The 12,478-nt window shown below is 36.8% G+C and overlaps 2 protein-coding genes across 2 annotated transcripts; one reads left to right on the top strand and one right to left on the bottom strand.

The window, feature by feature from the left end:
- Positions 1-1,145: 1,145 nt before the first annotated feature.
- LOC114714386 (trihelix transcription factor GTL1) lies at positions 1,146-3,762 on the bottom strand. The gene is made up of 2 exons (XM_028899129.1): positions 3,183-3,762; positions 1,146-2,281 (listed from the first exon to the last, which is right to left on the bottom strand). The coding sequence occupies exons 1-2, from the start codon at positions 3,599-3,601 to the stop codon at positions 1,534-1,536; spliced, it is 1,167 nt and encodes a 388-aa protein (XP_028754962.1). The 5' UTR covers positions 3,602-3,762; the 3' UTR covers positions 1,146-1,533.
- A 7,159-nt stretch (positions 3,763-10,921) lies between these two features.
- On the top strand, positions 10,922-12,044 carry LOC114714362 (nudix hydrolase 2-like). The gene is made up of 2 exons (XM_028899092.1): positions 10,922-11,151; positions 11,824-12,044. The coding sequence occupies exons 1-2, from the start codon at positions 11,062-11,064 to the stop codon at positions 12,010-12,012; spliced, it is 279 nt and encodes a 92-aa protein (XP_028754925.1). The 5' UTR covers positions 10,922-11,061; the 3' UTR covers positions 12,013-12,044.
- The last annotated feature ends 434 nt before the right edge of the window (positions 12,045-12,478 follow it).

The following is a 12,478-nucleotide window of genomic DNA, read 5'->3' on the forward strand; positions in this document are numbered from 1 at the left end:
TTACTTCATTAGACTAGATTTGGTATGAATACAAATAGTTATTGGATATATAGTAGCTATTAATTACGTATTATCATTATATTTATTTAATTTTGCTAATTATAAAAAGTTGATTTTATATATTAAATGTTATTTATAATTATATTTATTAATTACTTTATAAAGTTTGTAAAAATCAACTTAAAAAAATAATATAAAGATAAAGTTGTCCATACAAAAATTGCTTCTCGTCCCTTTCTAAACCAAATAAGATAACATTAAAATTTCTCACCTCTCCTTCCTTTCTATTAATCCAAACAAGATAATATTAAAATATTTTATTTTTTTAATCTCTTTTTTTTTTTTATTAAAATTTCTCTCCTCCTGTTCTTTTTTAGCCAAACACACCCATTTGTGTTTTTTGGGAAGGGGGTAGGAAAGTAGGCCCATTCTAGAGCTCCAACTGATAAGACGACAGGAGGCGAACACGTTGCGTGCCTAACTGCCCGTTCAAAGAAATGGAAATAGAAATAAAGAATAAATTATTTTTACAATATGAAATTTTTCTTTTTTTCAACTATATTAATTAAATTAATTTTAAAATATAAAAATATCGAAATGCCCAAGGAAAAAAAAAAAAAATCAACAGGGCTTTATATGCCTACCATTTTACCTTGGTACTTGATAAAGAATTAAATAGCAAGCAATATTAGACTTGTTCATGAGAAGGGCACGGGAATATGTTTTCTTCCCTCTTGGTTAAATCAATAGGAAATGATGGAGTCGGGGTACCGTTTCATGGTCTTCTTTTCCTTTACTTTTATGGATCCGGTACAGACGAAGAATGAAATATCTGTTAGTCTTCATAATAAACGTAATATAATTATTTCATTGTCAGAATTTAATTTTATTTTCATTCTTATTCTCATTTAAATCAAATGGAGTTACATGCGCGCGCTTCCAGGGAGATTAAACAAAACGAGAATATGACATCAAAAGCGTTACTTCTTTTTGACCTTGAAACATCAAAGTACAACTTCAAGATCAAGGATCTCTCTTCTTTTTTTAATTTATCGTTACAAGTTCAAGGATCCTCCTGATTTTGAACAAACAGAAAAATTATTAACAAAATTTTAAAAAAATCCAGTCACATGATTCGGATAACAGACAAGAATGAAGAGTGAGCCTCAGCAGGACCAAAAAAATCAATGATACAGATTTATAATGGAGAAACCACTCATACATATATAATGGGGCTAAGGCCACCACATCAGAATCACACAATGTTGACGTTAATCTTCACAACGTCAACTTAACTTGCAAGTGGAGTTCAATAAATGGCATGATAGGCACAACCAACCTAAGCAAGAATCCAAACTCTTGCATAGAACACCGAGAGTGGATAAATGGACGACCACCGCAAAATCTGAGACTAACATGTTTCCTGCTTCATATTCATTACTAAGATTATTGCCAAAAATATCTGACTGAATGAATATGAAACAGCAGTAAACTGAAAAAAAAATACCATATTTATGAGAATCAGCTCTTACTTTACTCCTTTTCAGTCTTTGATGACATTGAGGTATCGCTAAAGGCTTTCCCAATATTTGGGAGCCGATTTCGGTATAGAATGTCTAACTCATCGAAGTATGGGCAAGCTTTACTGTTTAGCCGGCGCTTCTTCCCACTCTCCATTGTTCTCTTATAATACTTATTGATGTTTTCCCATTTCTCCTTGCACTTCTTTGCAGAACGATTGTAACCCATATTATGCATTGCTTTAGATATCTCCTCCCATAAAGATACTTTGGATCCCATCCCTTGAAATTTGTGTTCTGAAGAAGTTCTTAGAGTTATGAGTGCTTGTACTTCAGCTTCTGGCCATCTATTATTACTCTGATCATTCTTGAAATCCTTTTGGATGTTCGCTTCACCTTCATCCTCTTCTCTTGAGCTGGTTGCTGCCGGTTGGGGGATTTGAATTTCATGGCCCAGTAAATTCTGAATTAATGATATGAGAGCTAGGTTGTTAGATTTTTCTTGAGCTCTGGCCTCCTCATCCTTTTTACTCCTTTCCATCTCCTTTTGCTTCCAAGCTTCTTCTCTCATAGCTCTTTCCCTTTCTTTCTTTTCTATCATATCCAGCAGTTGCTTATGCATCTGCTCTTGCTTCTCCATAACCTTCATCGCCAAATTTTCTAGAAAAGCTTCAAACTTCATCATTGTCTTTTCTCTTTTCTTTCCACTCCCGGGTTCTTCCACACTTTCAGACGAATCACCATCATTGTCCCAAGATGAACTGCAACAAGGAATAGTTCAAAATAACAGTTCAGACTTCAGAGGCAATACCCACATAGCAATACAAGCATTATCACCCCATTTTTCAGGTTATCAGTAAGATTACAATATCCTCTTCCCCGAGCTTAGTTACAGAGCATTCATATGCTAAAATACCTTGTATTCGGTATGATTAATGATGACCCAATTATGATAGGTCATTATGCTAAACTTCCTAGTTGCCATTTGCATTTACCTCAACTGTAACGCAATAAGTTCCCTGTTTCTGTCACCTACAGTATGATTTCACATGAATGACTCAAGAACACACAAGGTAAGTTCAAACTTCTGTTCTTTTGCTCTTTTCCCCTCTTCTTTACTTGCAAATTATCGTATGACAATGGAAATGCACCATTCATACCGTAAATAATCCAGACTTTACATAATGAATTCTCCACTGTTTAAACCCTTTACAATGAAATCAGACTTTTTGTTTACAGGAAAGTTAAATTTCAATTTGCAGATGTAGAAGTAAGAATTGAACCCTAGACAATATACACAGGTCAATTTTACTGGTGAGAAGTGAGCTCCATAGTGGACATTACTTAGATGACACAAGACTGGTGAAAAAATTTTGGGTAAGAATAATAAGCAGCTAAGCACCAAGCTTTTTTTTATTTTTTTTAAAGATACTTTGTCGGGATGCTCTGCCCCACTGCAAAAGATAATAATAAGATAATAAAGCAAAAGTATAATTTGATGACAGAAAAAAGAAAAGGAAAAAGCTACGAAAAGTGTTTATATTAAAATCAGGGAAAAAAAAAAGGGAAAACAATTTGCAAGAGGCATGTAAACGAACCCAATTATACGGCATAAAAAGATTCTAAAACCAGAAAATTCGAGGGATCGAATTCAGAGCTCACCCAGGTTCCTGCTTCGGTTCACAAGTATGACACGGCCGGAGCACTGCCGGATTCTCCGTCTGGAGGCAGTCATTTCCGACGACATCATCGGAAGCTTCTTTCCTCAGCTCCTCGCAAGACACAACTCGCTGATCCAGAAACTCAGGGTTCTGACTTGACTGATGACAAAGGTAACCCACATCGTCAGACGGTCCGGCGAGCCCTCCATTCTCAGGAATCTCAAGGTCCGGCGGGGAAGAAGACCGGTCGAGGCTCCGGATGGGGCGGAGCTTCTGTGGCGTGGGGTTGAGAAGCCGGCGGTGGTCGGCGACGTCGGGAGGGTGAAAACCCGGCGTGGGATGGGCGTAAAGGAGGTCAGAGGCGTCGGGAAAGGGGGCCACGTGGTAAGGGAAATCGTCGACGGTGAAGAGGTCGTCCATGAAGAGGGTCGTTAAAAACTTGCGGCGCGAGGGTTAGGGAGAAGGTGAAAATGAACATGTTGGCTAGTAAATGTGAGGGTAAAACTCTGGTAAAATAGAGGGCTGAAATTACCAATTTTGTAATTTGTTGGCCCCTATTTACGAGATTGTCCCTTCGTGAAATTATCTATGCAGGGCTCAGATTGTGACGCAAGAAAGCAAACTTTATCTCGAACTCTAATTATAAAATTTTATTAATTATAAACGAGATTTTATAATTAAAATTTAAAATAACAGGTTTTATGTCGATTTTAACATTTGGATTACCATGAACTTGATGACGAGCACCAAATTTGGGCACAGCTTTTCCTTAATGTATTGCGTATTTTAGAATATATATGTGTATAATATATAATTTTTTTGAAAAAAAGAATAATTCATGTCGTTTTTTCTTCTACTAGGTCCTTATAATTTCCTCTATTAAATATTAATATTTTATTAATTTACAAGAGGTGGTATTAATAGTGCATAACATGATTCTCACTTAACAACACGCGTGTTAATTTTTTGACACCAATCTAAATAAAATCAAAATCAACCAGATTATTATTTTTTTCCAACCAAAATCAACCAGATATTTTTTTTCCAACCAAAATCAACCAGATTATAGATTATATATAAATGCAACGAAACGATCATGAGCATAATAATTTTTTATTATTATGATGATAGTAAATAAATTTCATTTTACTTATATTCTGTGGCAAATTGCTCATCACAACTACAATACTTTATCCATCTTCTTTCCCAGTGGTATCCCTAAATATAAAAAATAAATAATTTTTGTCTGAAATTTTTAAGCATATTTTTCTACTTTCACACTCATTAAATATATCATCTAATATCTCAGTGCAATAAATTTTCATTCATTATTTCTCGTATTCTATCTATATAAATAAGGGTATAATTAAAAATATATATTACACATTTATGGTCTTTAATCAAATTTAACTAACAAACATTATAATTTTGATAATTATTTCTTATAATAAATGACGGAGTGAGAGAGTACTTAACAAATTATCAGCATAATAACAAATATTTGGAATTGAAAAACCATAACAACTTTTTTTTACTTGAGAAACCATAACAACTCAAAAAAAAAAAATCGTTTAGCTTCATTTTTGTGCAGCTTGAACTTTGCACTTGCACCTTGTTTTCAGAAATACAAGTGATACAGTGACAGTGACAGTGACAGTGCATGACTCTGTGCTTAGTGGTAGGCCCATTTCTTTGACAAATGAACTTTAAATTTAAAGAGAAATCTACTTGATTTTATAAGTTTTAATTTAGAATTATCTCAATACTTAATTTTTTTAATTATTTTTCCCCAACTCTCTCTCATTATATGTTTATACATTTTTTATTTTTTTTGAATTTATGATAAGAATATATTTAAAAACAAAAATAAAGTTCTTACCAATTTATTACTTTGAACTAATTTTAATCCATAAATTATAAATTAATTAGATGAAACCTGGGAGGGGGGGGGGAGGCCAAAATGAGCACTGCCAGAGTGCCAGTCCCGCGGGAGCATCGTCACATGTCCACTCTCTTATCCTTTCCCCGCCAAGTTGCCTTTTTGCTTTCGAAGTTCTCACCTTTCAAACCTTTGAAGCTGATTCCGCTTTCATTTCAACATCAGAGTCCGTTTCTCAAGGGACGAACCTGTTTTTTTTTTTTTTTTTTTACCAAAGGGACGAACCTGTTCAAATCAGCAAAGCCACAATAATGACTAGGAAGAAAACAATGCGTCACTATTCCATTGTGGGATTTAGTTCACACCCAATAATGACAAAAGCTTGCAAAATTTCGCAGCCCTGTAGAATTTTGGGCCCAATACTGATACAGCAACGCACAAAGAAACTGAATGGAAATTTTGTATTACTGAACTAGAGTAATGTACAACACATGGACCCCTTTAACTAAGACTCAAGGCCCGACTCCTATTTATAAGAAGCAGAAGATAAAAAATAAACCAAGAAGGTTAAAGAACCTAAATGTCGTATTGAGTAATACGACAGATTATTAAATTACAAATACTCCTATTTTAACACTCCCCCTTAAGTTTGGGGCTGTACAAATCTATAGTCCCTAACTTGACTAATAATTTCCTTTGAACATCTCCCCCAACTGCTTTGGTCAGAATATCAGCCTATTGATCAGCAGACCTCACGTGTTTTAAATCAATTTGCTTCAGTTCCCACTTTTCTCTGATGAAGTGACAGTCTACCTCTATATGTTTAGTACGCTCATGATAGACTGGATTTGCTGCTATATGTATCGCCGCTTGACTATCACAGAAGATACTCACTGGTTGCTGGTGCTGAATCTTCAGATCCTTAAGCAGTCCCAATGCCTAGACAATCTCAGATGTAGCCATGCTCAATGCTCTGTATTCAGCTTCAGCTGAAGACTTTGAAACTGTGCTTTGCTTCTTTGTCTTCCACATGACTAAAGACCCAGCAAACTTAAGCAAGTATCCAGTAACTGAGCGCCTTGTTAAACTACATGAAGCCCAATCTGAGTCACAGTAACACTCCAATTGGAAAATCCCTTCTGAGCTAAGGAATATCCCAAGTCCAGGTCGTCCCTTTAGATATCTCAATACTCCTCGTGCAGCCCCCATGTGTGCTTTGGTTGGACGATGCATAAATTGACTGAGGGTCTGCACACAAAAGGAAATGTCAGGTCTGGTCATAGTTAGATATATTAACTTACCAACCAACGTTCTGTAGCTTTCTGGGTTCTCCAACAACTCCTCCTCTTTGCTCTTACCCTTTTCATAAGGCATAAGCTTGAGCTTTTGTGGAAAAGGGACTGCTAAGGGCTTGCACCCACTCATTCCTGTTTCAGAAAGTAAATCCAGAACATATTTCCTTTGGGATAACACTATCCCCTTTTTAGATTTAGCCACTTCTATACCAAGGAAATATTTCATTAATCCAAGATCCTTAATTTTGAAAGTATTATGCAGAAAATCTTTTGCTAGTTTAATCCCCTTTTCTGAACTTCCAGTTATTAAAAGATCATCAACATAAACCAGAATCAAAACAATACCATCATCACAGTTCTTAATAAACAAAGAATAGTCATTCCTGCTCTGTTCAAAACCTCCTAATTTTAAAGCCTGTGACAGCTTTTGATTCCACTGTCTAGAGGCTTGTTTCAACCCATAGAGAGATTTTCTTAATTTGCACACCATATTCTCCCCCTTAATGTCAAATCCTTCAGGGATTGACATATACACTTCCTCATCAAGGTCTCCATGTAAAAAGGCATTATGTACATCCATTTGGAACAAATTCCATTTATTTAAAGCAGCCAATTTCAATACTAACCGAACTGTAAACATTTTAACCACAGGGGAGAAAGTTTCATGATAATCCATCCCTTCCTTTTGATTGTATCCTTTTGCAACTAACCTAGCCTTATATTTATCTATACTCCCATCAGAATTATACTTAATTTTATATATCCATTTGCATCCTATAGGCTTTTTACCCTTAGGCAACGGAACTATATCCCAGGTATGATTGCTCTTAAGAGCCTCTATTTCAATTTTCATTGCCCTTATCCAATTTTCATCTTTTGCGGCTTGCTGGTATTTTGTTGGTTCAGATACAGAGTCAATGGCATTGAGAAAGCATATATAATCGGGAGAAATATTAGAATAAGACAAGTAGTCATGAATAGGATATTTACATTGCTTCTGTCGCTGTTCCTGTTTAGTTCCAGAAGTAAGGAGGGAACAAACATAATCATTTGACCAAATGGGGGGTCTTCTATCCCTAATGGGCCTAATTGGGGTAGATTGATGTTGGTTGTTTATTTCATTTTGCCCATGAATAATATCTGTTTCATTTCTGCTTGTTAGCTCATGGTTCTCACTGTTAGCTTCATTGTTAACTGGAATTCTTGTACTATTTTGTATCTGTATACTTTCTGGTTCAAACCAGAACATTTCTCTTAAGTCTTGATTAACTCCCCTTTGCCCTTTTCTCACAGCATCTTTAAAGGGAAACTTATTCTCAAGAAAGTTTACATGTCTACTTACCAGAACCGTTTTTGTGTTTAAATCAAGGAGAACATAACCCTTTTGATTTTCAGGGTATCCTAGAAAGACACAAGGAATAGCTCTAGGCTGCAATTTGTCAGTAACTCTAAGATCTGTGACATAAGCTAGAGAACCAAAGACTTTCAAATTATTCAGATCTGGTTGGGTTCCATAAACCTTCTCATAGGGTGATTGGTATCCTAATACTTTGGAAGGAATTCTATTCACCAAATAGACAGCCATTTTCACACACTCACCCCAATATTCTACAGGCACATGTGACTCCAACATCAGACTCCTAGTTACTTGCATTATTGTTCTGTGTTTTCTTTCAACCACTCCATTTTGTTCTGGAGTATAGGGACAAGAGGTCTCATGGATAATGCCTTTTTCTTGTAAGAAACTTCTCAATTCATTGTTCTTAAATTCTGATCCATTGTCACTTCTAATTCTTTTAACATTCGTATGAAATTGAGTTGATACATAGGCAAAGAAATTTTTAATATGTGTAACAGATTCAGATTTATTCCTCATTAAAAATATCCAAGTTCCTCTAGAGAAGTCATCGACTATGGTCAGAAAATACTGGTATCCATGATGTGTTGGAGTCCTATATGGACCCCAAACGTCAATATGCAAAAGTTCAAAAATTTGCTTACTTTTTATACAGCTAACAGTAAACGGGAACTTTGTCTACTTGGATTGAGCACAAACATCACAAACTTTATTCATCAAGGAACTATCCTTTATTACAAAATTTAGATGCTTCATAACAGAAAAAGGGGCATGTCCCAATCTTTGGTGCCAAAGACAAACATCAGAACTATTAACAATTTTATGATCACTTTGAACAGCACTAGCAATATGACCAGATCTAGCAATTTTCAAGTAGTATAATCCACTAATCTCTTTACCAATCATCCTCATCTTCCCATCCTGAAGGCCCTGCATTACACAGAGGTCAGGAAAGAAAGATACAACGCATTTATACTCTTTTGTAAATCTAGAAATTGATATGAGATTGAATTTCAGAAGTGGAGCATGCAGGACATCAGATATAACTATATCATCAGATATTCTAGCCGTTCCTATGTGAGTTACAGGCACACGATTTCCATCAGGTAACCTAATTGATCGAATAGGACCATTATAAATCTTATAATTCTCAAGTAATTCTAGGCTTCCTACCATATGTATTGTAGCTCCAGAATCAAGAATCCAATTGACATAAGCTACATTATAAGAATTAGGAATCGCCAAACCTGTACCGGTCAAGGCGTGAACGGTGGTCTCTGACTCCTTCTTCAGAAGCTCTAGGAGTTTCTGATATTGCTCGTTGGTGAAGCTTGGTGCTACCGTGGTTGCTTCATTTGCATATGCCTCTGGATCATGAGTTGAATCGGACGCAGCTTGTCCCCCCTCTTTGATCTGCTTGGTTCGAATTCCTCTGAAATTGGGAGGATATCCCACTAATTGGTAGCAATTCTCCCTCAGGTGTCCTTTTCTTTTGCAATGTGTACACTCAAGATTACTCTCCCCTCGTCCGCGGCCTCTTCCACGACCACGCCCCCTGGCGGCCATTGCAATTCCTTCTCCTGGGGACGGTCTATCATTACTGGCGATCGATTTCTGAGTCTCGTCTTGAATTATCATGGCGTAAGCTTCGTTCACTCCTGGCAGAGGGTTCATCAGGAGGATCTGGCTTCTTGCGTGATGATACGAATCACTGAGGCCCATCAAGAACTGAAGAAGCTTCTGTTCTTGAACAATTTGAGCATAGCTTCTTGAGGTCTCGCATGTGCAGGAGGGCAGAGTGACTAGTGCCGACTGTTCCTCCCAAAGTTCCTTTAACTTCGAGAAATATGCGGCGACTGAGAGGGATCCTTGTCTCAGGGAGGTGATTTCTCGGTGAAGGGCAAAAATTCGAGCTCCATTCTTTTTATCAAACCTCTCCTTGAGATCAATCCATACGTGGTGTGCATTCTGGAAGAATATAACCCCATTCGCGAGTTCCTTTGAGAGCGAGTTAAGGATCCAGGACAAGACCACGGCATTGCACCGCTCCCACTGGTCGTGCAGTGCCTCGTCGTGGTTTTCTTTCTTGCATGCTCCAGTGATGAATCCGAGTTTATTCTTCCCCAACAGAGCGATCTTCATTGCTTGACTCCAAACCGTGTAATTCTCTGTGCCGATGAGAACGTGGGAGATGATTGAGGCCCCTTGCGTGTCCGATGGATGGAGGTGCAGGGGATGAGTGAATGGTAGGTTCTCGGCCGCAGTCTTTTCGTCCGCCATGGAAGACTCTGTTCGTGGGGTTGAGAAAGATTGAATCTCGGTTTAGGGAAGAAAATGGGCTTGCTATTCGAAGAGAGGGAAAACCCTCGGCTCTGATGCCATGTAGAATTTTGGGCCCAATACTGATACAGCAACGCACAAAGAAACTGAATGGAAATTTTGTATTACTGAACTAGAGTAATGTACAACACATGGACCCCTCTAACTAAGACTCAAGGCCCGACTCCTATTTATAAGAAGCAGAAGATAAAAAATAAACCAAGAAGGTTAAAGAACCTAAATGTCGTATTGAGTAATACGACAGATTATTAAATTACAAATACTCCTATTTTAACAAGCCCAAGTGGCCATTCTCCCTTCTCCACTCCACGAGTGTGAAGTCCAACTTTTTGTGCTAATGTACTGTGTTTTGATGTTTTATGTCGCCGAGGATACCAATAATAAGAGTAGCTGCTTCGCCAGGTGGTGAACTCCGAACACGGCCTAAACTAAGCCTAGATATCTTCGTTCATGATTCTCGTGTCCTGATAGTTTGGTGAGAACAACTTTGGCTTCATGTCGATGTCCATTTTGTCTGGCTGGATATGATCAAGTTTCGAATTTTCATAAGCGTTTTGCGCTTTGGTTATCAAGGGATCAGTTAGCTTTCCCAGTTCATGACAGCCATTTTTAGTTCTTTTTGCTCTCGCATGCAATAAATTTGCATCTGAGAAGTCAGAACATTAACATCAACTGACGATAACTACAGTGGTGTTATGGTTGAAATGAAGCTCTAAGAATCGGCACGAAGGTTGCAGGATCCATTGGCGCGTCCATTTCAACCATAACACCATTGTAGTCATCATCAGCTTGTCACTTATCAATCATATCATACAAACCTGTATCACACAAGTTTTTGTGGCTTTCTCAATTTTCAGATTGACACAAAATTTTTGGAAGTGTTGGCCTTTAGGTAGATACAAATTGTTCTGGGTTTTTTTCTTTTTTTTTTTGGATTGGAATCTGCAAGTTTACGAAGTGCTAAACATTTCCTTCTTCGTTCATCAGCCAAACTCCTAATTCGGACTTAATGACGAAGTCAGGGTTATTCATCTTGTGCATGCTGCGCCCCCTTTCTTTTGACGTCCAAGTGCAAGAACAGGAGATAGGAGCTGCCCAGGTGCATAATTTTCTGGCAACCTAGATTCTTCATGTCAAAAGTAAATGCTTATAGTACTTTTTAATAGGGATAGAGAAGAAAAGGAAACAAGCGATGAGTTTAACAATGAAATGTTTATCCTGTCACACTAAATCACATTCTAGGTGGAGTTATGTTCTGTTTAAATTAATGTAAGTATTAGGGGGGTGCGGAAACAAGATGATTATTACAGCCAAAGGTAGAAAGATTGTTAGGTAGACTAGTGGATAACTGGAACTATGTCAAACACACAAGAATGATTGTTAGGTAGACTAGTGGATCACTGAAGCTATGTCAAACGCATATTTCAGTAGGATCTAGGAATAATGAATAATGAAACTTTCTCACCCTCAAGTTTGCCTCAGTTATCAACATGGTCCTTGAAGTTTAATCTTTCATCAATCAAATCCCTATAATTTCATAAACATACACAGCCGGTCCTTATGGTTTGAAAATATATAGTCCCTCACACACGTGGTATAACCTCGAAGGTGGCACCTTCTTCATGGATTGCAGAAAAAATTGCTGGTACGATGAGATCAAATAAGAATATGAAATTGTGCATGAAACTTTAGGGATTTGATTAACAAGATTAAACTTGAAGGACCAAATCGATAGTATATCGTATTTATGCTGTCTTGTCTTGCTGTGTAGTGGATGCCTTTTGAGGAATATGCAGCTCAGCCATTCAATGAGAAGAACAAGTTTGTGAAGCAGATGGATGAAGTGTGCAGGGCAAAGATGGGTGGCCATTATTCTGGGTTTAATGCAGTTCCTTCATCTTCACCCTTCCCTAACAGAAAGAGCTTTCATGTACTTGAATTCTGGGGATCTCATGCATAACAACGGTTCTCTCTAACCTGCTACTAATATTTTTAAACTCAAAATTGAGTAATACTAATTATTGTAGAAAAGAATTTTAGTATAATCTTTGAGAATGTACCATGGTTATAAAAAAAAATTTAATTCGCCAGAAATATTAACCATGATAGAAAAGATTTAAAGTAATCATTCAAAATGTCTATCATGATTACAAAAGATTTACTAAACAAATTGTATAAAAACCATAGTAATATTTCACAATGACTGGTTCTTGAATTCTAAGGGCCTTAAGAGGTGTAATTCCCTTTAGACATTCACCAAGTTATGTATATAATTATGAGAGAGAGATGAATATTTAATTTTGACCATACAAGTATTTTTATATAGAGTATAACTTATAAAAAAGACCAATCATATTTCAATTCTAATTATAAGATTTTGTTTATAAATTACAAACGATGTTTTATAATTAAAATTTAAAGTAACA

Source organism: Neltuma alba, unplaced genomic scaffold (genome assembly GCF_004799145.2).
Source record: "Neltuma alba isolate B1F8T4 unplaced genomic scaffold, ASM479914v2 tig00011501_pilon, whole genome shotgun sequence".
NCBI classification, from domain to species: domain Eukaryota; kingdom Viridiplantae; phylum Streptophyta; class Magnoliopsida; order Fabales; family Fabaceae; genus Neltuma; species Neltuma alba.